The sequence below is a fragment of the Syngnathus typhle genome, linkage group LG17, assembly GCF_033458585.1.
Source record: "Syngnathus typhle isolate RoL2023-S1 ecotype Sweden linkage group LG17, RoL_Styp_1.0, whole genome shotgun sequence".
Classification (NCBI taxonomy): Eukaryota; Metazoa; Chordata; class Actinopteri; order Syngnathiformes; family Syngnathidae; genus Syngnathus; species Syngnathus typhle.
This window is the reverse complement of record NC_083754.1, coordinates 5485551-5513550: the sequence shown is the minus strand read 5'-3', so window position 1 is coordinate 5513550 and position 28000 is coordinate 5485551. Positions and strand designations below refer to the sequence as shown.

The following is a 28000-nucleotide window of genomic DNA, read 5'->3' as shown; positions in this document are numbered from 1 at the left end:
TCTTATTGATCATTAAGAATTGGATTATTTAGAGAATCGGATAAATAAGGGGCTGTTTGATATCTACCGTAATTTTCGGACTATAAGTCGCGTTTTTTTTTCATAGTTTGGGTGGGGGGGGCGACTTATACTCAGGAGCGACTTATATACATATATGTTTTTTTTCACTTTTTTGGGCATTTTATGGTTGGTGCGACTTATACTCGGGTGCGACTTATAGTCCGAAAATTACGGTAGTTTTATTGATCATTAAGAATTGAATTATTTAGAAAATTGGGTAAAGAAGGGACTATGAAATGAGCCCTGCGGGACTTCATGGGAACTGTTTTATTTTTGAGCAGTACTGTAAATGATTTTGTCGTATATTACGGGTAGGATGCTAGAACAGGCACATCAGACTGTCGGGATGACGTTCTAGTGAATGAACAGAAGAAGAGCAAGTGCACACTTGAACGCAAGTGGAATCTGCCAAGAGCAGCTGCACATGCTGAGATAATTGTCTTTCCATTGAAATGAACCAAAAAGAAAGCCAGATGACAAAAGTGGCATTCGTGCAGTTGTTCTTCTAACTTGTATATAAACTCTTCTGCATTGTAGCCCTCGCCCAAGTCGTGAACGGGTAATGCGAGCAGCCTACCTTGATGCTATTTCTTACGCCGCTGATCTTTATTGTACAATCATAACACGGCCGACGCGAGTACCGCAGGCCACGTTTGGGGAAAAAACGGTTTTCGTACTAGTTTCATCTCCGTCACTATTTACATTGGACATCCGATGGCGTGTTTTATTTGAGCTCTTCTATTGTGCTTTAAATGTCAGCCATGAACTTAGCAGCCAGGAGCACTATATCGGTAGAAAGGCTATCTGCTATGAATGAGATTGCCATGGTTACATGCAGCGGCTCCTCAGAAGCTCAGGAATAGGCTGTGTCTTATAAATAATTGATCCGGGTAAAAATTACACCACTACGAGACACAGGCTACGATAATCCAATGTGGGTTTATCGCCGCGAGCAAAAAATAGCCAACACGCGTTCGCAGCGTTCCTCAATTATGGGGATATCTTTTTGGGACATATTTGAGGAGACGTTTGCTTGACAGGAGCTGACAGGCAACACAGACTGTGAGCGATATTGTAGCAACAAGTCTCTTAGTCTTTGTTTTCATTTGGAGTTCACCTCTTGAATGATTTTGAAGGACAAAGAGTCACCAGGTTGTAAATGTTAAAGACTGATATTTATTTCTCATCACAATTAAAATGGACCATGCTTACTCATCACAGAAAGAAAACAAAACAGAAATGCTTAGTCCAGTTTCATGTCTGACCTTGCTTTGTTTTTCACAATGTGAATAATAGCACTGTATGAAGGTTTGATAAAAAATACAAGGCTACGCCTGTGTAACACTTAAATAGCCCCGCCCACCCAGCTTGAACTTGTTCCCGCCCACAGTCTTTTGTCCCAAAAACATTGTATACAGCATTAGATGAGTCCAGCCTCTGTCGGGCTCTCAGTCTCCAGAAGTCTTAATGACCTGGAACAGTGTGACATTGTAGAGCACCTGATGGCCATTGTTCCAGGTGTAGAGGACCCTCTCCCTGGGGTTGTAGTCCATCATGGAGATGTGGGAGTATTGATTGTGGAAAGGGATGTCCGTGTACTCGTAGCTGGACGTGTTGGTATAGTAAGCAAAGTAGATCTTGGCGCCGGCCAGGTGAGAATTGGTGACGTAGAGGGTGCTGCAGATCATGAAGGACTCTCCGGCGCTGCGCTTGGGGAAACCGGTGTCCCAAGTCTGCTGGACCTCCAGACTCTGCGGATCCAAGCGGCTGATGACGATATTCCCGGCTTTGGGGATGGTGGTGTAGACCGCCCATAGACCGTTCTCGTCGGCCATCAGGTCGATGTCGGAGGAGCCGCCCCAGGAGTAAGGGAAGGTGTTGTTGTAGCCAGCGCCGCTCAGGCTGCGCTGAACCAAGACGCTCCGGGAACGGAAGTGATACTTGATGATGATGTTGCTCTGGTATTTGTTGTAGTACAGCGAGCCGTTGTAGACCACGTGGCCGGTGCCTGCCCATGGGTGGGGGAGCAAGTGCTGCACAAAGTTCTGACCCTTCATGAAGTCACTCATGGTGCGGTACTCCAAAACCCGACGCCCCTTGAAGTAACCGTCCATGGACCAAACCTGCGACAGGGAAAACAGTCAATGGCGTTTGCGTTCGACTTTGAGTAACTTCTTGTCCCCGCTCGACTAATTCAGGTTTCAAGGTTCCGGAATTTAAACAAGACGCGTCGTCTGCTGACCGTGCGGACGCCTGACTGCCATTCTGAACGGGCATCGATCCGGACTGAAGACATCGCCGCACTTTGCAGTCGACCGTTTTGCCACTTAGAGAAAATCGATCAATTTAGCAGCTCTATCCTCTTCCTCGAGCGCTGACAAGGCCCCGTTGGTCTGCCGCCCCCTCCCGATGCTTCCACTGAGAGAAAGTTCATCTTTTAATTGATTTAATTAAACAGCACTCCACATAGATGTTTATTTTGTGCTTAACACAGCGAAGAGGGGTTTGCTACAATAGCGCCCTCCCCCCTCCCCCTCCTCCCTAGGTGCAACAGTCGGCACTTTACTTGCACTAAGAGTTGCGCTGGGAGAAGCGAGGTGCGGCAGTCGGATTGTGTGAAACAGAAAACGATGGCGCGTTAAATATCCTCGGCCTGCTAGACGAGCCCCGGGAGCTCTGCAAGGGGAAGTAGCTGAGCCTACTTTAATTTGATGTCCATTTTGTTCCAGTTTTTTTTTTTTTATTATTATTTTTGGCAGAAGATGATGATTCAGCAATCGTTTTTCCAAACTGAGTAAAATTCAAATCCAAACTTGGAGGCCACTTCTGATTATCGCCCGTGTCCAGGGTCCACACGCGACTAATTGCCTTGGCCATTTGCAAAACTCCAGAGCAAACAACTCATTTATTCCTCCATTGTTGATGATGAAGTGATTTATTAGCTGGCGCTGCAGAGGCGAACCAGCGTCGGGAGGAGGTAAATGGATCCATTAGTGATTATCGGCTCACAAACGATCATTCCTGATATATTTCCGCTGGAAATGAAGCTCAAATCGGGGGCATTTTTCATTGGGAACAAATGAGAATGATTTTCTCGTTAATTTTTTGGAATTCATTTACACCTGCAACCCCCACCCCCCCACTAATGGGTGAGCGGGAAGACAAACAAGCCTTTCTATCAACTCATGGAAATTTCCATTAATTTCCACTTGTGGAAACCAAACACCTTGTCTTAACTTAGCTTCCATTTTACACATCCCCTCTTTGGCTTTGCGCTCAACTCCATCTTCTGTATTTGCTCTCTTCCAGGGATTAGAACACTCACTCGGTTGTCAGAGCTGGGGATCATCGTATCTGTCATCCAGGAGCCGAACCTGGACCCCGACGCACGGACCGTGATCGGATTACTGACGCCGGTGAGCTTCCCGCAGCCTGCAGGTCAAAGAAAAGATAAAGGCAGGAACGTATGAAAATGAATAGTACATATGTGGCGGAACGTGCAGTTGGACATTTTAAATTGGATTTTGAAAGGGTTCTGACAACTCTCCATTCGTTTTACTCAAAATGGATGGAGTGGTTTTATGGATAGATGTTTTTCATAATTTGAGACAGCCACCAGGGTTTTAATGTTATACAGCAGATCATTTATCTCTTTATGATGTTCATTCTGTCGCTCACATGGGTCACGCTAATTGCCCATCGGCGTACAAATGGTGGAAAGGATCGATTAAGAATTCATGGAAGGCGCCCCGACGCTCATTTGCATGCAAGTACACACCCAGTTTCTGCATGCAAGAGTGGAGGCGGGTTTCCAACAGCAAGACCCTCTGGCGCAGTTCCTCGTAGTCGTAAGCGCCCAGCTCCTCCTGGATGGTCATCAGCACCAAGGACAGATTCCTCACCTCCTCGCGCAAGTGCAGGATCATCTTGGTGTCCGCTTTGTATTGCTCCAGCACGGGGAGGCGACGGAGGAGATCGCCCATCTTGTCTTTCAAATCCTACATGGTCAGCCGAGAGAAGAGAAAAGATCATCCATCCATCCATCCATCCATCCATCCATCCATCCATCCATCCATCCATCCATCCATCCATCCATCCATCCATCCATCCATCCATCCATCCATCCATCCATCCATCCATCCATCCATCCATCCATCCATCCATCCATCCATCCATCCATCCATCCATCCCTCGCTCCCGTCCACCTACGATCTATCTCCACACGTTTTCCTTTTTCACCATCCCTCTGATTGTTTGAAGATGTGACTCATCAGGTGTTCCGTATGGGAAAGGTAGGAGTGCAGGAAGCCGTGGGAGAGCCACCCAGCATGCAAGCAATACATCACCCTGGAAATCAACCTCAAATATGTTTGCCACGGGGGGATGGCGCCTTTGCCCCCCATCTCTCTCTTGTTGGGGTTTATCTTAAATCTACTGATGGAGCCACTCTCACTCCCGTGGCGTCACGTCATAAATCTCCCCCCCCACCTCCTCCCCCGCTCCACTCCTTTCCAAGGCGAGCAGATCCCGTTAATCTCCCCCGTCGCAACTTGCAGCTGAGCGCAGCCATCAGTCAATATAGTGCAATGCACATATTTTTCAACTCCCTCTTTGTAATTTTGCATTGAGAAGCCCGAGGTGGAACATTTTGCTCGTCTTTTAATCCTCCCGGCCTTAACTAATGCTCACCCCCGCACATTAGCGAGTCCGCCATGCATAAAACACAGTTGAGCGACATTCACGCACATCCCCAGGGGGCTGGCACGTTTTGCATTCGTACTTTAATCAAACTATTATATGCTTCATCTCGTATCCCAACAGTGTGAAGAATGAATTAGGAGCCGGCGAGAGACAGGAAGACAAAGAACCCGCCAGACGATGGCATGCTTGTATTCGCTTGTAAAGAGATAAGCTGGAGATTGATGCCGAGAAGGATACGCTCGACTCCAACGCAGCCTGACGTTGAACAAGGTAAATAAGATCGCGGGAAAAATAAACATCGCCAACACGAAACTTAGAGCTAGTCGCCGCTTTTCAAAATTCAGCAGGGCGGCTCGGAACTTTAAATTCAGTTTGTGTCGCTTCAAGTCATACAAAACTTTATTGGCTGTGAAATGACACAAAGCAATTGCGGCAACACGCAGCCAAGTACCTGAAAGCTTTTTGGATTGAGACTGCGGGGGTTGTCCGAGGCCACCTTCAGCCTCCCGTCCACCGTTTTCATCAGACCTTCGGTGTCCTTCATGTATTGGAGGTCTCTGTTGGTTCGCAAATCCAGCACCTCCATTGTTTGACTTATATTCTGTACCTAGTCACAGCGCAAAGAAAAAAAAAAACTCATTAGACGATGATGTCTATTTATAGCACAATGGTACTGATGTGCAGAATTTTTGACTCCGGATGGCATCTGCTCGGATTCTATGCTGGCAGTGCAAGGAAATCCTTTCAAATTGAAAGTCCGTTAACTTTCCTGTGAGTAAGACGGCCATTTGAATAGCGTCCCTTATCCTTATCTGATCAATAATTGGCACTGGTGCCATTCTCTTAAGATGTGCTGAGAAAGAGTGAGGTTTTTTTTGGCAGGCATGTATAGACAAAGAGATTTGTTTTCCACTTTTGGTGGATTTTAATTAGCACTTTATTAACCTTGATAGACCACAGACGAGCGTACAAACTGACACTCATAACAAAATTAACTAGCTCGCTTAAACCCATGCAAAGCACACCGAGATCATAAAAATGCCACACAGGAGTATTACATAAAACATATGATTTGTGGGAAAAGAAATTTGCCACCATTGATTTATCTAATTTAATTTTAGACACACAGGCTAACAATTAGCGGTACTGCTAATGGGTATCTGAACACAAATAGTGCGCATGTAGACAGACAAAATGAGGCATATATTTATCCTCGACAAAGAGCGGCGAGTATAAGTGCCGTACTGAGAAGCCGAGAGGAGAGAGACCCCAGAATGAGCAGCATGATAAGTTTCCTGCTAGCGCGTCTGCGCTCGTATTAATAATGTTCAACACAATATAAACAAACAAGATGTCTTCTTGTAAACAAATCTTCTATTCGCTGCTAGCTTGATTTCCCCATTCAGCTGTGCGCTAAATTTAATCCTCGAATACCGACAGCCCACTCTGCTTCTGCGTAACCGGCCTACCGTCGCACCCCCTCAGCCGCGAGCGAGCTCATTCGAACCACGACTCCGTGTCTTCGCCAGGCGGCTCACGTGTCCTCGCTGTACGTCCATGCAAACAAAAACCTGCAAGAAAGGCAGGACTCTAAACTCCTCCGAGTTGCACGTAGGGCTTATTTCATCCTTTATTCAACAGTCCCGAGTCTCAAAGGGTCGCCGTTTGGCATGGAATCTGTTGCTCCAGATGCCTCGTTTGCCTTCCCCGCGCTCGGCCCACTCAATGACTGTGTCCAGCCTACTGTTCTTTTCGCCCGTGTCTCCTCCCACATGCTCCATCAAAACATGATGTTGAAATGCTCATCGAGAAACCAGAATAGAACCAAACTCAACGTTTTGGCGGGGGTATATCATTTTTACATACTTCTTTTTATACTGTGTGTGGTGGGGGGGCGGAGCTACTAATCGTCAAAACCTTCCACATTGAACATTTCCGCCGCAGCTCCTGGGTCATCTCCACATTGTAGCAGCTTTACATGAAGCTGTCGACAGACTTTGGCGTCAAGCTGTTGTGAATTCTTTGAACCTTGACATGCCCGCCCGCCCTTGTCTTTTTTTCTTTTTCTTTTTTCGTGCCTGTGGAGGGAATTTGTGGATGGGCTTCAGTGAAATTCTTCCTCAGCATGCTTTGGATCCAAATGAGGATGTCTCTCTTTGGTGTGTGTATGGCGCTGTGTCTTTTTTGCTTTTTGTACCGCTCAAATAGCACAAACCTCAGGTGTCCTCATTAAGACGGGCTCTGAAATGTATTAGAGCGCAGCGCTTGCCTTTGATAGTTGGCGCCTTCCAGGCAGAGGCTGATATTCTAATCACCCTTAGTCCATTCCGCATCCTTGAATTATACTAAAAAATTGATTATGCTACGTTGGCTTGGAATAGCAAGCCAAGACACTTTGTACCTGAACCTTACTTTTGGTCATGTTTCACAAAAATACCCCAAAATAGTCCTAAAAATATTTCTTATTGCCTATAGGTGCCACAAGATGGCGGCAAAGCACAACATGACTTTGTCGTTATCCTAAATCAAGTGCTTTTGTCAGAATACAATATGGCGCTACTAATATATCGTGGTTCTTTCCCAGTTGGTGTAAATTTGGTCCGTCTGGGGAAAGACAAACTTCCAACGGGGCGGGATGCAATTTGTGGATTCAGGAGCCTTCTTGCATTTCAATTTAGTTCCGCCTCCCTCGCAACAGTACATCAATGTCAGACTCTGTGTGTTTTACTATAATATTAGCTATTTTTTGTAGAGGATAAAGAATATATGAGTATTATATTATTTGCCTTCACATATTACTCCATATTGCTTAACGTGTTGTAAAACCCCAACCAGTGACGCTAACTGATACGCAATTAGATGCTAGCATTAAGCTAGCTCGGGCCATTTAAGCAACCACAACGTGATAATCAAACAGCTTGAAGCCTCTTTTTGTGATTAAATCCTCACGATGTGACACTTGTACATGACAGCTTGCATTCTCAGTTGTGCCTGAAAGCGAGCGTGTGACGGATAGCAGTCACCTTCTCCATGAGCTGCCGGAGCTGCCTGTTGCGTGGGTCGCGGTTACACATGTTCTGAGCAGGCGCCACCACCGTGCAGATACATTTTCCATCTGCGCCTTGCGCCGAGCTGTAGATCTGCCAGCCTTCCTCCGGACTCGGGTACAGCGCCTGCGGAGACGTACATCTTCTGTATCAACAGCCAAACGTGCACAGTCGTCCCACCCCAACATTTGTAGCAACACTTCCTTATCCCGTGGGGATGTGTTTAGTGGGATTTTTTTATTTTTAATGTATTCCATATCGTGATTAGTTGTGCCCATTCTGTCAGCGCAACTTAGCTACAGAGGCAGAATTTCTCCTCGGGATTCTCTTTCGCTCTCGGAGCCCTGTCAAAAGTCGTTCTTCCCCGAAGACAATTAATGGCAATTGATCCCGGCAACGACTGAGAATCACTTGCTGTTTAATTCTAGCTGTGAGTGGAGGGTGAGAATGAGAGGCTGCCACACTTCGCAGCAATTTCAGAAGACTGAGAAATGAATAAAAATACTAATCGATGAATAATACTTTTTTTCCCGACAAATTCTGTGAAACCTAAGCGTTAGGATTCTCCCCACATTCAAACCGTGGGAAAAAAACAACAACAGGATCGAATCGGGGAGATCAATTAAGAGCTTGATGGAAGATGAAGAAGCAACATCTCAAAGTAAAAGGCGCGATGGAGCAATGGAGTGGAAAACAGATGATATGTTTGGAAGCCGGCAGGAAATGGAGCTGTCCACAGATCAATAGCTAGCCGGGGGAGGAGCCTGGCTGAAAGGTTGGATGTCCCTCTCGGGCTAATCCATTCAGAAGTAGTGCTGAGTGCTTGCAAACACACACACGTACACACAAGGCGACCCTTTCATTCATCCCCGCTCACTCTTGGCAGACAAGGCCGAAATGTAATGAGAGAAGGATCGGCTATTTTGGAGATGAAATTAAAGAGCCATCAAATTAAGTGCAGGCAGAAGGCGGCAAATAAAATGGCTTGCTTTCTCCCTGCAGTCGTGTCGTCCTCTTTGCAAAGGGAATTTTTATTTGGCGGGAGGATGGGGGACTCGGAAAAGGGTTTCGCTGGAGTTTGAAGTGACGACCACACAAACACACACACACCGATCTGCATCTGCCATGTCGCCTCAAACTCCTGAGCGCGTTCACTTCCAATTTTCTATGATTAAACGAGTTGTGATGGAAAATATTCTCGGCACTAGTATTAAAAATCTGCCCTTCTATCAGTGGCGTCTACCCCAGTATAAGCAACATTTATTATTCTTTTCATATTTCCTGGATTTTTCTTATGAGTTGTTGCCAAAGTAGTAGTTCCTCACAAATCATTCCCAAACAGCTCTGGCATCCATCCATTACATTTCATTGAACGGCTTTGAGAGGAAATTAAATAAATGGATGAAAGAAAATGGAAATGAATGTGTAAATAATTAGTGAAAAGAACAAAAAAGAGATTTACAGAATTTATTGAATGAAAGAAAAAAAATAAATACATTTTTTTAGAATTGAAATATGCCTAACAGACATTTCCTGTTTGGCAGGAAGTCAAGGGGCGTGGCCTAAGGAAGGAACTCAATTGGAATACAAATCATTTGCACATCCTCTTAAGTTCTCTACCTTTGTTTTTAGGGATTCATCAATGGATTTTGAGGATTGCATTGGAAGGATCTCAATTCTTAACTGGGATGAAGTCTCCAATTCTACATCCAGTAAGTCTTCATTTTTTCTTTAATTTTAATTGGCCATGTCTGCAAGTGGCACTTCCCATTCACATTGATGTTCCCGACTTATGACAGCACTTTTTGAATCAACTCTTTTATCTTTTCAAAGACGCAACTGAGTCAGATATGCCGATCCGCCTTTCAAGTCTGCATTACTTGTTCTGCTGCAGCCTTTCTGCGAACGAGCATCTATATATTTGCACAAACCCTCTCCGGGGCCTTTTTAATAATTCATGGCTTTTTATATGCGACAAAGTCTCCCGTGAGCATTTGTTTGCAAAGGAAAGGCGGCTGCGATGCACACGTGTGTGGGTGTGCTTTTAGTTTGTCTGTGAGGAAGACGAGACGCACGAGCAGGTGACGTCTTGTTGCCGTCTTAATAGATGGGAAAGAAAAAAAAAATGGCCTTTGACTGTTGCATGCTCTTAACTGACAGACATAGATGGCCTCACTTGTTTCCTTCACTTGTCCTGTTGCTAAAGTTTTCAAGTTTAGCAGTGGGATGCCCGAGGTCAATCCTGTTGCCCTAACACTTCCCTTCTCAATTTCCAACGCCATGCTGTGCTCCCCCCCCCCCCTCCCCCCCGAAGCTTCTCAGCAACACTTCTCCTGCGTATTAATATTTCATAAATGCCGAGCTGAAATTAAGAGTGCATTTGAATCCGTTCCAATTTCCATTCGCCTCTAACTCGACTGCACAGGAAGAACGTTTAGAGGGAGATGGATTCACTCGGATGCGAATGGCATGGCATGTATTTTTAATTTTTTTTCTGTGTGTGGTTTTTCCCGTGAAAATATGTACTTAAATGCAGTCAGCCAGATTTTAAGACCTGTGATTTATTCATCTCAATCAAACGTGTCAGTTCTTTACAAAAAGAATCCATTTAAGCTCACCAGATATCGTATTACCCAAGGAAAGCATATTTCGCAGCTCTCAAAAAAAAAAAACATGAATAAAAGATGCTGATATGTATTATGTAGGCAGGTTAAACTGGTGTGCCTGGTGTCATTGGTGGGGAGCAGGATCAAATCAAGGATTAAACCATTCCCAATTATTTTCAGAGCATGACTGTGACATCCTATAAATCATCTTTATTCTATAGCACGCTTTATATCGTCTATTTCTTGATCTTGTTGAAATCAGCTTGTTTACCAGACCACCTCTATCTGGTTTCGGAAACTAAGAGTGTGTAAACCGGGGATGCAGCCTAAATTGCGGAGAAAAATGTCGTATTTTGGGAGAGACAAGGCATTGTTGCATTTCATTGTCACAAAAAAATGGATTCTGTAGCAGTGAAGGATTAAATTGAATATGCAAGTGGCAGACATGAAGCCGTCGCAGACACGGTGAGATGAGTGGGGCGGAGATGACGGCGACATTGAATTGAGTGACTGTTTTGCAGAAGACATGATGGAAAAATCAATTGGGTGTCCATTTATGACCTATTTTGTTTTGACATTTTTTGCGGCAACGCCGGTGTTTTCTCTCCTCCTGCCATCAAACTCCTGACAGAAACCAATGAACCACAAGTGACCGTCTGAAAGGATGACAGTCACTCACAAAACAAGTTTACTAGACCGCCATTTATCGCTGCTCATTTGGCCGCCGGACTTTATTGTCGAGGACCATTTGACTGTGGCGACTTTGGGGCTCAGTAGCTGTTAGCGCTTTGTGAATATCAATTTGTCGTCACCGCCTGAATATCAATGATCTTGTTTCCTATCGTGGGACTCTTGGGGTGGGACGTCAAAGCTGTCAGTGGCAGGGAATGCCTTAATTAGCAATACCGCTAACATCCAACTAGCCAAAACCAAAACACCCTTATGCCACGTTGCATTGTTTTAAATATAAAGACAACAAGATTGAGTCAGTGCACCAAATGGCCTTAAGAAATATTTGGTAATCACACTTTAGCCGTTAGCGATTAGCAGCATAAATGAATGGAGCGTAGAAACGGCACAATTTAGCAGCGAGCGTCACGGCAACTAACAAATCAACTTGTGCAATTACCGGAGCACCTCTCAGCAGCAATGAATCTGTGAGCCCTTTAATGATTAACAAAGTTCACCGGGATTATCCAATTAGGCACGTGAACTGCAGGTATCGCTGTCGAGAGGATGGACTTCCTCCGCAGTTTCATTAGACTGACCCCGGAGCTGGCTGCTGTACAGGCGCGGCTAAATGAGATCATAAATCTGCTGCTCTATACTTTTATGAGCATGACGGGAAGTCTATTAGAACTTTCATAAGCAGCGGGCGATGCCAGAAAATCGAGGAGGCCCGTCAGCTCAACCTGGCGTCACATCTGCGAGAGAAGGCATGTGAAAGAAAAACAAGCGGGGGGCTTACGTGACGGATCAAGCTGAGTTTGAGTCTAGATAGAATCAGGACACCTCGCTGATGAAGTGGTGCCATCTTGAAACGAGCGGGAAGTAACCTAAAAACACTTTTTGTTGCTAGAAATGGGATCATCTCTCTGCGGGCTGCCTGTTGTTTGTCTCTTGGCTTTTACGATACATTAGTCGAGTAAAAGTGTTGCAACACCTGCACATTACATCTTCACCTGGCAGGAATAAACTCTTTCATAAGAAAAATTCTCAAAGTACACCTTCACTGCCATGTTTTCCATAAAAACATTTGGACAAAATATCTTAGTTTCAATGGACGGCTAATTTTAGCTTTAAGAAAACACCAGGCTAGCTGAAGCTTGGCCTTTGCTAAAACTGTTATAATAGCACCTCTTTTGTATTTCTAGCTAAATTTGTATGTTGTAAAACCGATAACATTTTGTTATAGTAACAAATAAGTCGTGGCTAACGTGTGTTTGTTTACAGCGCTCATGCTAGCTCATTGGCTGCTGTATTGTCAAAGCTGGACAATCGTGCTTGGCTTCGATAAGATTCTCCCAGTGGGCTAGAGATTATTAGTGTTTGTTACTAAGTGCTTCCAGTCTTGCTAGCGGTTTTTAATCGGCACCATATAAGACCATTCGAAATGAATCTACTGAATCGCAATTAGGTGGGCCAGTTTCACTTTATTCATCTGACCTAAACTCTACAATGCGCGGCAAATGGAGCTAAGCACCGCTGCGTCCTCTTGGCTCCCCCCACTCCATCACTTCCAACCGTGGCGCCAACTTTCCATCTGCCGCTCGCTTGTTCCAAAGGGCGTCCAGGGGTGCACAGATGCGTTACGTGCGGTGTCGGGTCGGTTTTTGGGGCTCGGCCGGCCAACTCTGAGTGAGACTAATGACGCCAAATGACGGGACGCGATGGAGGTGCTCGAACATGGTTCATTTGAGGATATCACGTCTGTGTGAACTATGAGGACTTGCGTTACAATATCGCCACAAGACCTTTCGAACGGCATCACGATACACGATTATGCAAGAAGCTTTTCATTAACGGTTGGACCAAATTCTTCCTCCTCAAATATAATAGGATTATAATTATTTCCCAGCTCGCAATCACCAATGACAAGATTCCTAATTGTTTCAATCCTGCCATGTGTTTGATTTCTACAAATTTCAAGTGACTGCTCTTAATTGCACCAAAGCTACTCCTATAAAAATCCGCAGCGCTCTTTAATCAACGGCCTATAATCGATCGACACAATTTGCTTTATTAGGACGCACAGTGGATGTAAAAGTTAACAGTGCTGGACGGACAGCGCCACACTGACCTCAATCACATTTTGAACGGTACGGTAAAAATGGGGAAAAAAAATCCATTCTGTCAGCTGCCTCAGAGCTTTTTTTATTTTCCATTGAAGATAACACACACAGGTCTAGAAGTCAATGTATTCACATTATCTCGCACACACACATACACGCACACACTACTAAGCGTTTTATAGTGTTGATGAGATAAAAAAAAGAAAAAGAAAAGAGCGGTGACTCACTGACTGCCTATTTACACACTGAGGGTCTTTTTATTCCAGTGACTGTAAATGCATCCCAGCATTTTGTCAAATGTTTTATTGTTAGACCCTTCATGCGATATTAGCCGGATTTAACAGCATGATTTTAAAAATTAAAGTAGCCTGCTGACTAGTAGACAAATAAGCAAACACAAATAATGTGTGGAGGTTGGTTTACCACCTTTTGAAGGTCTGCACTCGACCGATTATTATTCCAGCTTTCTTATGAGGTTATCTTTTTAATGAAATGATTTAAGCCGTCTTGTAAATTTGACACGACACAAAGGAGAAGTTTGTTAATTAACAATCCTGTCAATTTGGAATGATTAAAAAAAACATGCAGAAAATGAGGCTTCAAAATCACACAAAATATTCAGGTCAAGCCGCAAAAATATATTTACTTAAATCCTCCGGTGGTTGTAAGACATCCCACTAGGTTATCCATGCCTCGATAAGAGGCGCTTAACCACCTGCTAGCTTGAGAGCTAGTGATGTTGGATGAACCCTCCTACATTAGCTTAGCGCTAGCTAGCTGATACAACAGTTTTAAGATCAAACATACACTGACCAACGGGCGGAACTAAAGTAAAGTCAGTTATTTTAAGCTAAAACACACAAAAAAAACTTTTGGCGTAAGTGCTGTTTAAAAGGAATCTTCTGTAGCCTGCCAAGATTCTTGTCAGTTAACACTTTCAGGGCCTTCCACATTCATTAAGCAAACACACTTTTGCACTATCCAGATGTGCACAAGCATCCAGGCAGCGCTGTATTTCCTGACGTCAAGCCGTCCGTTTTCCTCAGAATGAGTCACTTTGAAAGGGAAAGCACCCAAAGCCAGCGGACCAGACACTGAACTCTAAATGTAGGACGCGGGTGCTAAAGGGCGAGCAGAAGCCGCTGGGTCGCCGGCGGCGGGCTAGCTGCCATTCTGGTGTCACAAGAGCGTTGCGACGTCGCCTTTGATAAGAGCAGCAAACACGCCGGTGACTCACCGCGGCGTGATCGTGCCCGCGAAACGTCTTGTTAACCGTGATGAGGCGTTTACTTTTATTCTTTATGAGCGGGAGATTATCTACCATCGCATACCCTAACGATTCAAAACGCCATCTCGGTTTTTTGATCAAAGCTGATGAAAGGCTCCGGCACAATACCGGAAATCAAATCTCTCCTCATCACTCTGTATATTTTTCACGCCGACTCTCTCTTTGAAATGCAAAACAGAAGACTTCAGCCACGAGTCTCAGAATTCAGAGTTTGCCGACAACATATTTCATCTCTCTCTTGACTGAGAGCGAGATAAGCAAAATGGATGGATAAAGCAGGGCGTATGCCCCAAAGGGAAATGTGGAAGCTGGGCCAGGAGTTCCAGAGTTTAGCCGTGTGAATAATTCAAAACCTGCTCTGAGCACCTTTACATTAAATCGACTGCAAAAAGTTTCATAGTACTTGTGTTCCTTGAACCTTACAACTGCGCTTTTGACTAAAACAGGATTAAATATGAGAGTCTTCTTGAAACAGATGGACTCAAAAGCCCCTTAAGACAAACATAGTCGGAATATGTTGTTAAACCAACAAAAATAGACACACACTTCATAGCCAGATGGCCTCGCATCTCTCGGGACGCTCAATTTCCTTCCATCATTTGAACAGAACGCTGTATTTGCGTTATCGGGCGTGAGGCCATTTGAAAACGTGCGTAGGATGAAAGCAGAAAGCATCGCTCATCAATTAGGAATGATCAGAAAAGGACAAATTAATTTACTTAATGGTGTTGGTGATGAATCGTCGTCTCGCGGCGCCCAACAGCAAAGGTGCCGAGTTCAAGTTTGTGTATTGTAATGGAATATAAAGGACATCGTTCAATTTACTCAATGGTGATGTTATTATAAATAAATTAATTAAAATATGTTTATTTCTGCTACATTTGCTGGAACTCGAATTGATTTAATTTATATTACTTTTGGCCAATTAAGTCACAAATCCAGTCCATTTGTGAGTCTGGTAAATCACAATATTTTACAGTTGATTAAATTTGAATGTATTGGTTTTAGTTGGATTACATTTTGGTTTGATGGATTTGCTTCATTTGATTCACTTCCATTGTGTTTACATTCATTTGAACTGATCGAGTTGAGTCACTTCCGGTCAGTTCCGTTTCAATCCAATTGAATTCCATTTGAAATCGATTCAGTTTGGTTCAGTCCAGTTAATGAACTACAAATTGGCTCGGTTCAGTTGATTCAATTCTCCTTGGTTCAATTCTACTTGGTTCAATTCTGTTGGGTTTAGCTTGGTTCGCTGTGATTGGCTCAGTTTGAATCCCTTCTTACATTCCCTTTGATTTCAACAGCACATTTACTTCTGCTCCATTCAGTTTTTGTTTCTGTCCAGTTTGTCTTGGTTTGATTTGTTCAATTGAGCTCATTTGGTATGTGATTTGCTTGTGTTCCATTTAAATTGATTTGATTTGAGAGACATCTGGTCAGCTCAGTTCCAGATGAATCCCAGTTGATATAATTGCCTAGATTTGATTCATTCAACATTTAGTTCTGCTTATCTGATTCCATTTGTTGTATTCACTTCTGATCAGCATTGTTCAGTTCAATTTATTTCACTTTGAAATCACAGCTGCTCAGTTCAGTTCCGTTCGATGAAATAGACTTGATACACTTTGATTCAGTTCTGCTGATTCAATGCGATTTATTCACCTCTGGTCGAATCACTTCAGATTGATTCAGTTCATTACATTTTCTTTTGTTTTGGTGCAGTTCAGATTTGCAGTGTTTGTTCCATAGGAGCCGATTCGATTCAACTGAATCAATTCCAATTTATGTACAGTGATATATCACATCCCAAGTTACATTAAGACCTTGTTTAAGACCACCCTATTTCACTTCACACGAGCAAGCACAAAAAAAAAAACAATGGGGGGGGATAAAATCCGAGGGAAACCTTGAACGGCACCACAAGTCATCCGTGCCCAATCCGCCTTAGCGAGACAAGTTGCATTTCAGCATTTCCACATTGTCGTTTATCACATCCCCTCGTGAACACGGTTTGTGTCCCAGCTGACAAAAGGCATCAGCATCTCTCCCAAAGTCACACACACACACACAAATCATAAAACATCCAATCGCCACTGCTTTTCACCGTCACTCATCCCCACCAGCGGCATCGTTATCCCGACTCACACGTTGCTCTCTCTCTCGCATGCCTTCAGCGTCGCCCTCCTCGGGGGGGGGGGGATATGACGGACACTCGGAGCAGCGCGACACAAAACTCTATTGCTAAATCACTTTGTCCCACTTGCAAAAAAAAAAGTGATACCCACACTAACGATCCTCTCGGAGGTGCCCCCTCTGGAGATGGTGGTCCCGTTGAGTCCCACCAGAGACGGTAGAGTCTGAGACATCCAGTTGGTCACCATGGCCATAGTGCTGAGCACCGCCCCGATCTTCAACATGGGCACGCTCATCTTTGCCTCCTACGGGGGTCCCCCCCGAAATGGCCCGACAGCCCACCCTAGACTCTCAAAAGCCCGGTCCGGTTCGGTTCCGACTCAGCCTGAGCGGGAGCGGGAGCTGATCAGCCAGCTGATGTGGTTACCGGACTGGCCGCTTGCTCAGACCTGTTAGAGGAGAGCAGCATCACGCAAGAATCCTCCCTCTCGGAATGACATCCTGAGCCTCACCCCCGCTGCCGCTCCCTCCTTTCCTCCCTCCCTCTCCTCCTCGAGATTCAGAGCAGCACATTGGCCGCCTCACGTCTCATCCCCTCCCAAACAGCTCGTCCCCATTCGGCTCTCGCTGACATTTCTGTTCTTTTTCGGACTCGCGACCCGTTAAAGGTGTGGACATCAAACCGTGCCGCTCATTTCACAAAACCGACGCGTGCCTTGTGACTTCCCGCCGGCATCGACTCCCGTTCTTCCGCGGATCAATGCGGCAGGATGTTTCAAAAGGTTGCCGGCGGTTGGCGGGTGAGACATCAGCAGGTGGTCCGGCGAGCCGTCAAGGCGGCTGCTGTCAAGCCGTTCGTCAGCCGGTAGCGTGAGGTCTCATTTGTCAACATCCGCCTGTCCTGTTGATGCTCTGAGAACATCCGAACAGCAGCTTGATGGAAAATTGATAGCTCATCCGTCATGGCTTCGCTTTGCAAGCCCCGTGGCAGTGAATTAGAGTTATGCTGTCACTCTGGGCAAAATAGGAAATATAATGCCAAATAATGAGTGATGCATTCTAAGATATGCTGGCAATTCCCTGATAGCGGGCAAATTGGCCCCCTGGTGACTTTCAGAGGGCACCATAGGGGATAATAATCTGTAGTCAAGTTTACATTACATATTCCAAATTGAAGATCTCAGCACATTTTGAATATATTTTTAATCTTAAAATAGTCAAATTCTATGATTTCAGCCTCTCAAAAGTGACTTTGAGGGGTGGTGGTCCTTGCCCTCTCCCTTTACATACTAGAACAGCCCCTGTATGGAGCAGCAGAAGAGACATTCACTTTCAGAACTTAATTCAAATCATCTCCGCTGACACCGAGCCACCCAGTTTAGAAAGTACGGGAAGTTTGAGGCTGCATCAATTGTTAATTTTAATACGTGCTGCGGGCCACAACAAAACGTACAGCGAGTTAGAAATCCCCCCCCCCTCCCCAGCGGCTGTACTATGTGTCTGATGGGATGTCTGTCACCCCATCACCGGCAATGGGGTCATTCTTTGGAAGGAAGCAGCAAGTCTAATGGTGCAAGGAGGAGGGCTCGCTCAAATAAAACCATTCCGGTCATTTCCCTTCTTGGCTCCTGCCTTGCTGACTTATCCATTGGCCCACCTGTCATGCACCCCCCCCCCCCCCCCCCCAGTCACACCATGTGAGTGATATGAGCACCTTCGGGGTGGCTCTGTCTCACGACAAGAGATTCATTAAAAAAAAAAAAGTCAGCACCCCTCCAGCTCACTTGCGGGCTCACCAACGCTGAAGCCACAGTGCAAGAGTGCCCCCGTGTGGCTAGCAACGGCAGTACATGCCCTTTCCAAGCTCATCAAGTCCAAACCTGGTGGCAGGTAGCTGTTACCTGGCGGCACTACATGAAGGAGATGACGAAGGGCATGTGACAGCCTTGGTTAGTGTCACACCATTTGCAAAGTGCAAAATCAACACAAAGACAAAAATAGACAAGGAATTAGAACACCTCCGGGAGGTAATATTTTTGTTACTCTGCACTTTTAAATTCACTCACTGGGTGGCAGCAGAGACTCAAGCATGAATTCAAGCTTGAAGATGCTAGAAGTTTATTAGTCCAAGAGAGGAGAAAATCACTATCTCAGATCATTGAACCTTTGGCACGAGGAGCATGTTGGATAATTCACCGATTAATTACCTCTGCCAAGGAGGTTGTTTCCGCGTGTGTGTTTTATTCTCGGCCCGCTTAATTTTTTATTTACACTGCTAATTGCATTTTTTGGGGCACATTGAGTAATATATTTGAAGGTAGATTAAAACTTCAGAGGCAGTTCAGTTTACAGCTACTCTGTCTGGCACATTTAATGACGTCTGACACCCTTTGAAGGAAAAAAAAAACACTTTCATTTCATTCTGGCTGAATGTGCACTGCCATTTAAGTTCAACTTCAATAATGGTCGATTCTCTGCTCGCTCGGAGGCTATTATCTTCAATTTTCAGCTTTTTGTTCTCACTTTTTGTGGATTTTTCCTTCTCGCGCCCAACCTCTCATTCTACCTTGTGGCCATGATTTATATATAAAAAGAAAAAAAAAAGTAGATTGGCTTCAGCTATTTGTCTCCTCCTCTCTTACACGATATTAAAGAATCTTCATTGCGAGAAATAATTGCTATTGTTATACCCAAATTAGAAATCTACATACCTTTTTTTTTTATCATTTTAATTTTTTTAGTGGCTCCAAGTTTTAACATGAGTAGAGCAAACCGGGCTACGGACGAAATTTTGAAAATGTGCATTAATGGAAGCACTCGCCCGTGGAGGGCAGTGGAGCATCGCGAGCGTCAAAATCCAGTGTGACTCTCTGGCTGCGGTCAGAATAGCCAGCGCACAGGGAGGGGGCCGACTATTCTTCCCTAAACGAGTCATAATTTGATAATTACATGATAGACATAAAGACCCGCTACCGTCTTAATGGATTAGGAACCAAATCAATTTGGACACGTGACCTCTTCGCCATGGCAACAAAGTAAATGGCTTAAATAGAGTGTAGCTCAGGGTTGAGGCGGGCCGGCTCGGCGCCGTGTTTGTAATTTATTAAGAGCTCCTGTGGGCTTGGGAGTAAAAACAGCAGCGGGAGTGCACATGTGTGACAACCTGAGTGCAAGGAGTGAGTCATTGCACGTTGAATATGCTCGTTATTCCATAACATATGCAGGAAATGGAGTCTTTTTAAGAGACTAATAGCAGGCCGGGACATGCTGTCCAGTCCAACCGCCGCGTTGGTAACAAACAAGTCCTTGCATCCTTGTGTTGAAGTTCCAGTTCATGTAAAACGCCGCAAAATGTCTCCCACTCCCTCAAACATCATTCGTGATGTGCGAGTTAAGGCTTCAGATGTTAGCGCTTTGAACAAAGCCGCATCGCTAGCACTGGCTCAATAGTGCTTAAGTCTAATAATAGCCGATAAGAGCGAGCGATCCGTCCCTCTGTCGGGCGAAAGTGTGGGGAGGCGATCGATACAGTAGGTGAGCGTGGCTCGCTGGATTGATTGTAAATCGCCCGCGATGAGTCCATCCGTTGTCAGCGTGTCACATCGAGGCCGGATAATCGAGAAAATACGCCGCTGATGACAGCCTAGCAGGCACTTCTACTGATAAGGACTAAGTACAGTATGACTCCACTTGTGACCTGACAGCCGTGTCGTGTAATTTGCCGTGGTTAAGCTTAAAATGGGACACACAATATATATATATTTTTTTAGTTGGGAATCGTAGCGAGAATTGTATAAAGTAGTGCTAAAATAATACATTTGATTTCATTCTTTTTTTCCGAGGATGTTTAATACTATCATAAGGAAGACTCCAAATCAAATTGAGGACTTTGATTTATATCTCATTACAATCACCCACAAATTCATCATAGCTCCTTTCATGGCAATCTGAGCAATTCATACAGAATACGATTATTATTATTTCGGGGTTATGGCCGCTCAGGAAGGCAGGCGTCGTTGAGATGATAATCCCAAAAAGCAGACAAGAGACGTAATCAGCCGCTATGTAACCAAGGACCATCCTGACTGTTCGGCGCCTGATTGCGGGACCGGGCCGAAAAATCTGCATATAATTGACACCCATTGATGCCTTCGCAAAAAAAAACAAGGGTGGAGGAATGTGCAAATGAGTTCAAGAGTCCATTACGTTGTTTTTTTTCTTTGAATAATATACCTGTGTGTATTGTAAGATTGTCTCCATGTGTTGCCACACCATTTGTGTTCAAATGTGCTTAAAAGATATCAGAACAATGAGCCCTGTTAGCCTGTCAATGGTGTTTTCAAGTACGTGTTAGCATCGAGCTACCCGGGCAATTTTTAGTAGAAATTGTCCCAAATTTTGAAAAACTAATCTAAACTACCCAGATATCGACAAAAACTTGTCAAAGTATATTGATATTCATAAGAGGCGGCGAAAGAGAGAGAACAAATAAAAGCAAAAAAAAAAAAAAAAAAAACGAGCAAGAATCTCAGCCATGCATTCAAACTGCCCGAGGTGATTGAAGCGTTTTCTGCTCCGTATGCAACAACCCAACTGACAGACTGCTGAGATGCTGCCAATTACACTCTGGGTGACTGACTAGAAATTTGCTGCATATTTTTGTCGAGGCCTGCAAAAAGAAAAAAAAAAAATTCAACCGTATCGGCTACACGCACTGGCCTGCGCGTCTGTGATGAACGCACAAGAGCCTCGCTTCTTTGTGGCAACTGAAGCCTCCATTTGTATCCGCTATCTCCGGGTCATTAACGTGCAGAGAAGCTGTGACATTTAATTAGGGAGACATTATTAGTGCTACACAAGGCGTATTGTGCACTGGCGATCCCGAAACGACCTCTAACTCAACGTTACAGCCAAATCCAGGAAAGCGCAAATATGCTTAAGCAGAACACTAAACAACAGATTAACAAATCTGTTTATCGTTTATTTGACCGCAACTAAAAGATTAATTTAATAGCTGTCCAAGCCCGCAGCCAAATATAAAGAATATGTGAGGGAAGCTTCTATGATTAATGTTCAGAGAAATTAATTATCAATTGTCAGTAAATTAGCAAATGTTATTGTCCCAGTTTATCGAGGCACTAATCACCAAAAGTGCTGAAAAAAGAGAGAATAGGATTCACAAGCCCACAAAATAAAGGAGTCGGCCGCTGAGTCGATGGGGTCGCGTGTCGTCATCGGGCGGCGCCATAGACGTGATATAAGCGCCGATGCCATCTGTGGTTTGTTGCCCCAATACAAATCTGCTGGGCTCGTCGGTATTATTTGCGAGTGCAACCACAAAGGCCATCGCCGACATTAATATTCCATCCACAAAAGAGGGAGCGGGAAATGATATTCATCGCAAGGCTGCAGCAAAACCTCCTTTGGCTGTTTTTCATTTGCTGTCTTTAAGACACAAATGGACACCTCCAATGACAATGTTGCTCCCTAGTGGGAGTTGCAATTGTTAACTTGAGCCTGATTGACTCCGGGAAAAGGACGAGGATGCTTTCAAAGTGAGATTCAACCTCCAAGCTGGGGAATTACTACATCGAGAAGAAATAATGAGATTTAGAGGCTAACGAGAATTGAAATAAATGTCTCCGTTGAGACTTTGTGTTCAGATAATCATTATCTAAAGCTGATTTTGGAAAGATATTAGCGACAATGCTACTGGACACAAAAGGTGCCTCAACACATGTAGACAGAAAAAAAAAACAATTTTCTTTATCCAATGCGAAAAATTACAAATATTTTAGTTGTTGACTCACAGTAGTTGTGAAAGTCTTCTTTGGTTGCGTCTTCATGACTCCACAGGGCATCTTGCACGAGTCCGATTAATGGCTTCAACTTATTAATCGCCTAATGAGAAACGGCACTTTTGAGAGCTACTAGATGGATGTAATTCGCACACATTTTTACGTCTGCTTTGATCAGATCATCACAGCTCTACATTCACGTCCCGTCTGCGTAATGGCCAAGCCAGAACACACCACGATTAAATATGCTCGTCCACCACTCGCATTCAAACTTCATTCAAAGTGATGAGCTCCCGCCGCCCGAGGCGTCAAAGCTTAAAGAGAGGCGAGACCCTCTCCTGAATACCACCTATTCATTTCATCACCATTAGCGCCGCTCGGGCACTTAGTTCTTTACTTTAGATACAGACCTAGAATTACCGCATCAGATCCTCTGGCAGAGTCTGACATGATCATTTCCCTCTGATGAAGCGAGGTGAGGGAGGAGGAGATGAGTTTCATACAGAAAGGAAGATGAGTTAATTTTTTAGTTTTCTAGCAAGGCATTCAACATTTTGCTTCCTCCTTGGATGAGTTCCCTTCCGCAAATCGGTTCATCAGAATGTCCGCAAGTGCAACCTTTCATTCGAGATGAAGCTCGACGTCAACCGCCTCACCGCGTAGCTTTGACAGTGGCGGATGGATAACACATTGATTAAATGCTTCCTTTCGCCCGCCCTCACGCCAACCGGATTCCACCACGGCGCCGAGCTCTCATCTCTCATTAGCCCGGAATAAAAACTCTGCTGCCGAGTGAGTCTGGACCGGGCGAGGACAGCTGTCGCATTGAAGGTAGCGAGGAGAGGATGTTTTGGTATAATAGCGCTATGGCTCAGAGAATTTCAAGGATGGGGAGGAAGAGGACTCACTTATCAGCTGTCCTTCAGTCCAGCCTGGAGGCAACGTCCATTTTTTTGTCTTTGGGTAAAACTCAAGTGCGACGCCCAATTAGCAGCAATCTAGCCGAGCCTTTTGTGCTCATGCACAATAGGAGCTTCGGGCGCTACGGCCATATTTATATTCCGATCTTCTCATCAGAAAACCCACATTGCTGGGCTCATAAAAAATTCATGGTGCGGGAAAGGCAAGGTCGCACACAAGTCTGGTCAGGAGCTGTCGTATGCTGCAACAGCCGCAAAAATTATGCATGTGAAAAACGATCTTTGCAGCCGTTCCATTGTTGACCTTTTCGAGTCATTGATTTCGGATTTTGACCACTTCAGTAGTAGCCCATTATTTTCCAAGCATCTTAAGATATTGAGCAACCCTAACCCTAACCCTAACCCTAACCCCCTCAAAAAAAGCTCACCTGACCCGCCCACATGTGATCCCCCGTCTTGCTACTTGTGAATTTGCCAGTAGAAAGGCAAAGTGCACAGTGCGGGAATGAGGCCGAGCATGGGCGTCCCCGGTTGGAGCGTTGTCCGAGGAGTGTCACTTTTGCTTAGTCGCATAGAGCCGTGTGGCCTCCGGCGGACGCACGCTGGCTCAGAAGGAAACTGACCAAGTGGGGAGCTGGGAGGGGAGGGGCGTGGGGGGGAGTTTGAAAGTGATGTCAAAATTATGTTTATATTTCGCCCGACATTACACTTGACAGCAGGGTGCTCACCAAACAAAAACATGAGGAAGCATGGATGCATTATTTAGTCCTAATGAAAAAACATGGCGGTGAGAGAAGGTCATAGAATTTTTGTCTCCTCGCAGAGCTTTGGAAGGACAATTTACGAGCACGGACCACAAGGTTTTTCTACGAAACAGAAAACAACATAACCAAGGTCATACAGAGCAAACCCTCATGTTGGGATTCGAACCCAGAACCAGTACGATACTGCCCACTAGGACACTATCCCACTGTAAATAATCCTCTTCCTACCACAACATTAACACAAAGAAGCTAACAATCCATTACGCAATCAATAAATCCCAATCGCGTGTTCCAGCACTTTATAACACAAACGGCAAATCGCGGCCCACGGCTGATGTAATTCAAAGAGAAGTGAAATGTCTTTTCCGTTGCACCTTGGGATCATCATGTACAATCATCCGCTACTTTTCAATCCCGCCACAAAGACGACAACATAATGCAATGCCATTATCTGCGTATGATTGCGAGGCGTCCCGTTGGTGCATAAATGGTTAGAGGAGGGAGGGGGCGTGAAGATGTACCGTCGACACGCGTAGCATAATCTTTCCCCAAATGACTTTTAATATTATTGTTAGCCACATTTTGAACTTTAAATTCAGCATATTTTCGCTAGCATATTTTGACCGTGTCTCAATTGTTCGTCACTGTGACGGTCACTCAATCCAGTTTTCCACCTCGTGGCCTTGTTTGTACAAAACACCTGCCACTTCTTCTCACTCAGTAAAAGCCTTTAAGAGCTCCAGTCTAAAATGCCGGAGGCACTTTAACGAGGTTCGCTGCTCTTTGTAAGAGTGCCATGTAATAAAAGACCTTTTCCAGATTTTCCAGCCTCGTATTGGTTGCTGTTTGATCTTGACTCGGCCTTGAGATTTTGGGCTAAAGGTTTCGCAAGGAGGCCTGCGGACTCGTCACAGATGTCCCTATTGGATCTGCGCCCACGCAGATGTTTGCCCTGCCTCGCTGTGACGGATTATTTTTCATATCCGCGTCATTGCTTGAATGTTTATCGTCCATTTATTGATTTTACTTATGTTCGCAGACTCATTTAAAAAAAAAAAATAGGATGATAAAAGACAACCCGCTAGCATAATTTTTAGCATTAGCCCTTTTTTTTGCAGTACCTGCTTTATGGTTTTATAGTTACAGAGAAACCCTGGCTGAGTTCCTCGTCTCATTACAGCCATCTGGAATGAGGTAAACAACTTAATCAGCCCTAAATGGCGCAACTCCTCAAATCTTTTGTTGATCGTAACTCCTGGAGCGAGAGAGCGGCTGCTAGCTAAATTGTTGCCAAATCCAGCCTGTTATGTACACAAGGGGCGCGTGATTCTTTGCTTGACGATGACAACCAATTAACTTTTTAGCTCCACTGCACTTTGGTGTTTGCGGCGGCAAAAATGTTGCCGTCCATCAACCAATAACCGGCAACCGCCCGTCTTCCTCAGTGCATATTCTCTGCGTCTGATTTCTGTCAATATCAGCTTTAGGGCTACGTGACAAAAACACGAAGCGAATTATATTACTCTAAATATTTCATTTGGCGCTCGAGTGGAAAATATGTGGGCAACATTACAGTGGGGGTGGGGAAGGTATCAATTCTGCATTATTTCAGCGCAATCGGCCTCGAGACGGACGGGTAGTGAAGCATTTTCATTTAGCCGTTTGAATATTTAATGTAGCCATTTACAACAAATTGTCCCTTGAGGCCATTTATAGCGTGAACTGTCTTTAAGGGGGGGGGACAGTGGAGCTGCTTCTTAATTATTTTTTTTTATTTTTTAAGATAAAACCCACATTGTTTTTTAAGAATATTTCCAGACTTAATTTTTACATCAAATAATTTACTTTTCTCAGCCTTTTTAATCAACTGTTTTAATTTGATCATGTTACTGGTAACCTATCAATACAACAATACACTGACGTATCTCCCCTTGCGGGTTGGAAAAGGTCACGTGTATGTCGTGCGCATGAGATGTGAAGCCTGAGCAGCAGCAGCGTGTAAGGCCCGTGCAATTTTGCAAATGTCACACTATTTATTATACTGCGAGCACAATACAAGCAGTTCTGCACCAGATAACCCCGCAATGGATCAAAGCATATTTAATCCAATATAGACTTAATCACGGGTTGTTAAGTGAAATTACTCTCGCTTGCAGTCAGCCTTGAAAAGATTAACGGGATTAATTTGCCTTGTGTGGACTCCTAAAAGATGAATGTCCTCAGGGCCAGTGGGAGGAAGAAAAAGTTTTTTTCTTTCACTCTTGAATTCTATTCCTGACACAAATATGGACGTAAATCTACAGTATACAACGCTTTTCTAGGTCAAATAATTGACAGCGCCACCGTTTGGCTTTACAACTGTCACATCATCACCCGTCATCTTCGACAAAATTGGGCTGCCGCGCGCACTCGTGTTCCGTCTCGACTCAGCGGACACAACATTAGGTACACCCACGGCATCATTCTGTCAAATTCTGACAGTAATGTTTTTGTTTTTTTTCAATATGCTCACTGCCCAAACCATTAGGTACACCTAGAGGCCATTTTGTTATTTTCTCGGCGGAGCATGCGTGCTAGTTTTAATCGAAAAATAAATCATCCATCCATCCATCCATAGCGTTTATACTCATTCATGCCTGTGATTGAGCTAAAGCTAGCTGACTTTGGGCGAGAGGCGGGGTACTACTCGCCAACCATTCAAATTCACATCAATGGAAATTAAGAGTCAGTTCCTAAATGGAGATTCCAAATCCCAAACTTTAGAGGCAGCCTCGGAACCCGTTAGTCCACCCAAAATAAGAAACATGCTTTTAAATTGACCACTTGTAGATGTGGCATTTTTTTAATATATATTTTTTTTTTATACAAAAGCAGAATTTTTCCATTCCAAATTTGCAGGTGTCAAACTCAAGGCTCGGGGGTCAGATCTGGCCCACCACATCATTTTATGGCTCGCACAAGCGTAACATATGTGATGTTGGACTTGTGGCAACAAAAAATATGCCTCAAAGGTTCAAACCATCATTACGTGTAAAATCGGACACTTTAGCTTCGTGAGAATCGAAAGTATTTTTGCCAGCTGTTTTGTGTGTGACGCAACCAAAGGAAATCATAAAACGACTAATCTACAAAATGTATTTTTTTTTTTTATTATTAATCAATTTCATATTTTTTTACCATAATCACAAAACATGCAAAAAGCCAGCCATGAGAAGTTTCAAACAAGTATCATGTCCGTGTATCCTACCTGGCAGGATGTGGCAGCTGACATGACCAGCAGGAACATGGCACTGAGGAGATGCATCCTCATCCAAATGTTTTGCTTTCCGCAGATTTCCTTCCAACCTCCTCCTCTTCTCCTTTTGCTGCTACTGATCTCTTCCTATCCCGCGCTCCAGTAGCCTCATCACTGGGGGATGAGGGGGAATGAGGGGGGGGCGAGGGACGCACACACGCAGCTCTGCCCGGTTCACAGCCGGCGTTGCCTCTGCAGAGCTGCCGCTGAATTTGAGATGGGCTGGAAGGTGGGGAAAGGGTCCGATGCTTGGAGAGTGTGCGGGGAGTTGGATGATGGTGTCAACGCTCACTCGCACCCTCCCTCCCACACTCTCTCTCTCTGTCTCTCTCGCTCTCTCTTTCTTTCTCCTCGGTCTTCGTCCGTCCTGCACTGAGCGAGGAGAGGCGCAGAGGTTGGAAGGTGATTGCTGGTGCTTTTGCAACCCGCAGACGATAGGGGCAGCACACACGACACACACACACGACACACCATGTTGGAAGCTCTTGCTGTTTCAGTGTGTGTGTGTGTTTGTGTGAGATATTTGTATGCCTTCTGGACATTTCATTAGGAACACCTGCACACTATATCCAATCTAAAATTCAGTCTCCACT

At 44.6% G+C, this 28000-nt stretch overlaps 1 protein-coding gene across 1 annotated transcript; it reads right to left on the bottom strand.

The window, feature by feature from the left end:
• Positions 1-1213: 1213 nt before the first annotated feature.
• Positions 1214-27802, bottom strand: olfm2a (olfactomedin 2a). The gene is made up of 6 exons (XM_061302632.1): positions 27360-27802; positions 7785-7934; positions 5213-5368; positions 3839-4058; positions 3386-3492; positions 1214-2183 (listed from the first exon to the last, which is right to left on the bottom strand). The coding sequence occupies exons 1-6, from the start codon at positions 27420-27422 to the stop codon at positions 1509-1511; spliced, it is 1371 nt and encodes a 456-aa protein (XP_061158616.1). The 5' UTR covers positions 27423-27802; the 3' UTR covers positions 1214-1508.
• Positions 27803-28000: the final 198 nt, after the last annotated feature.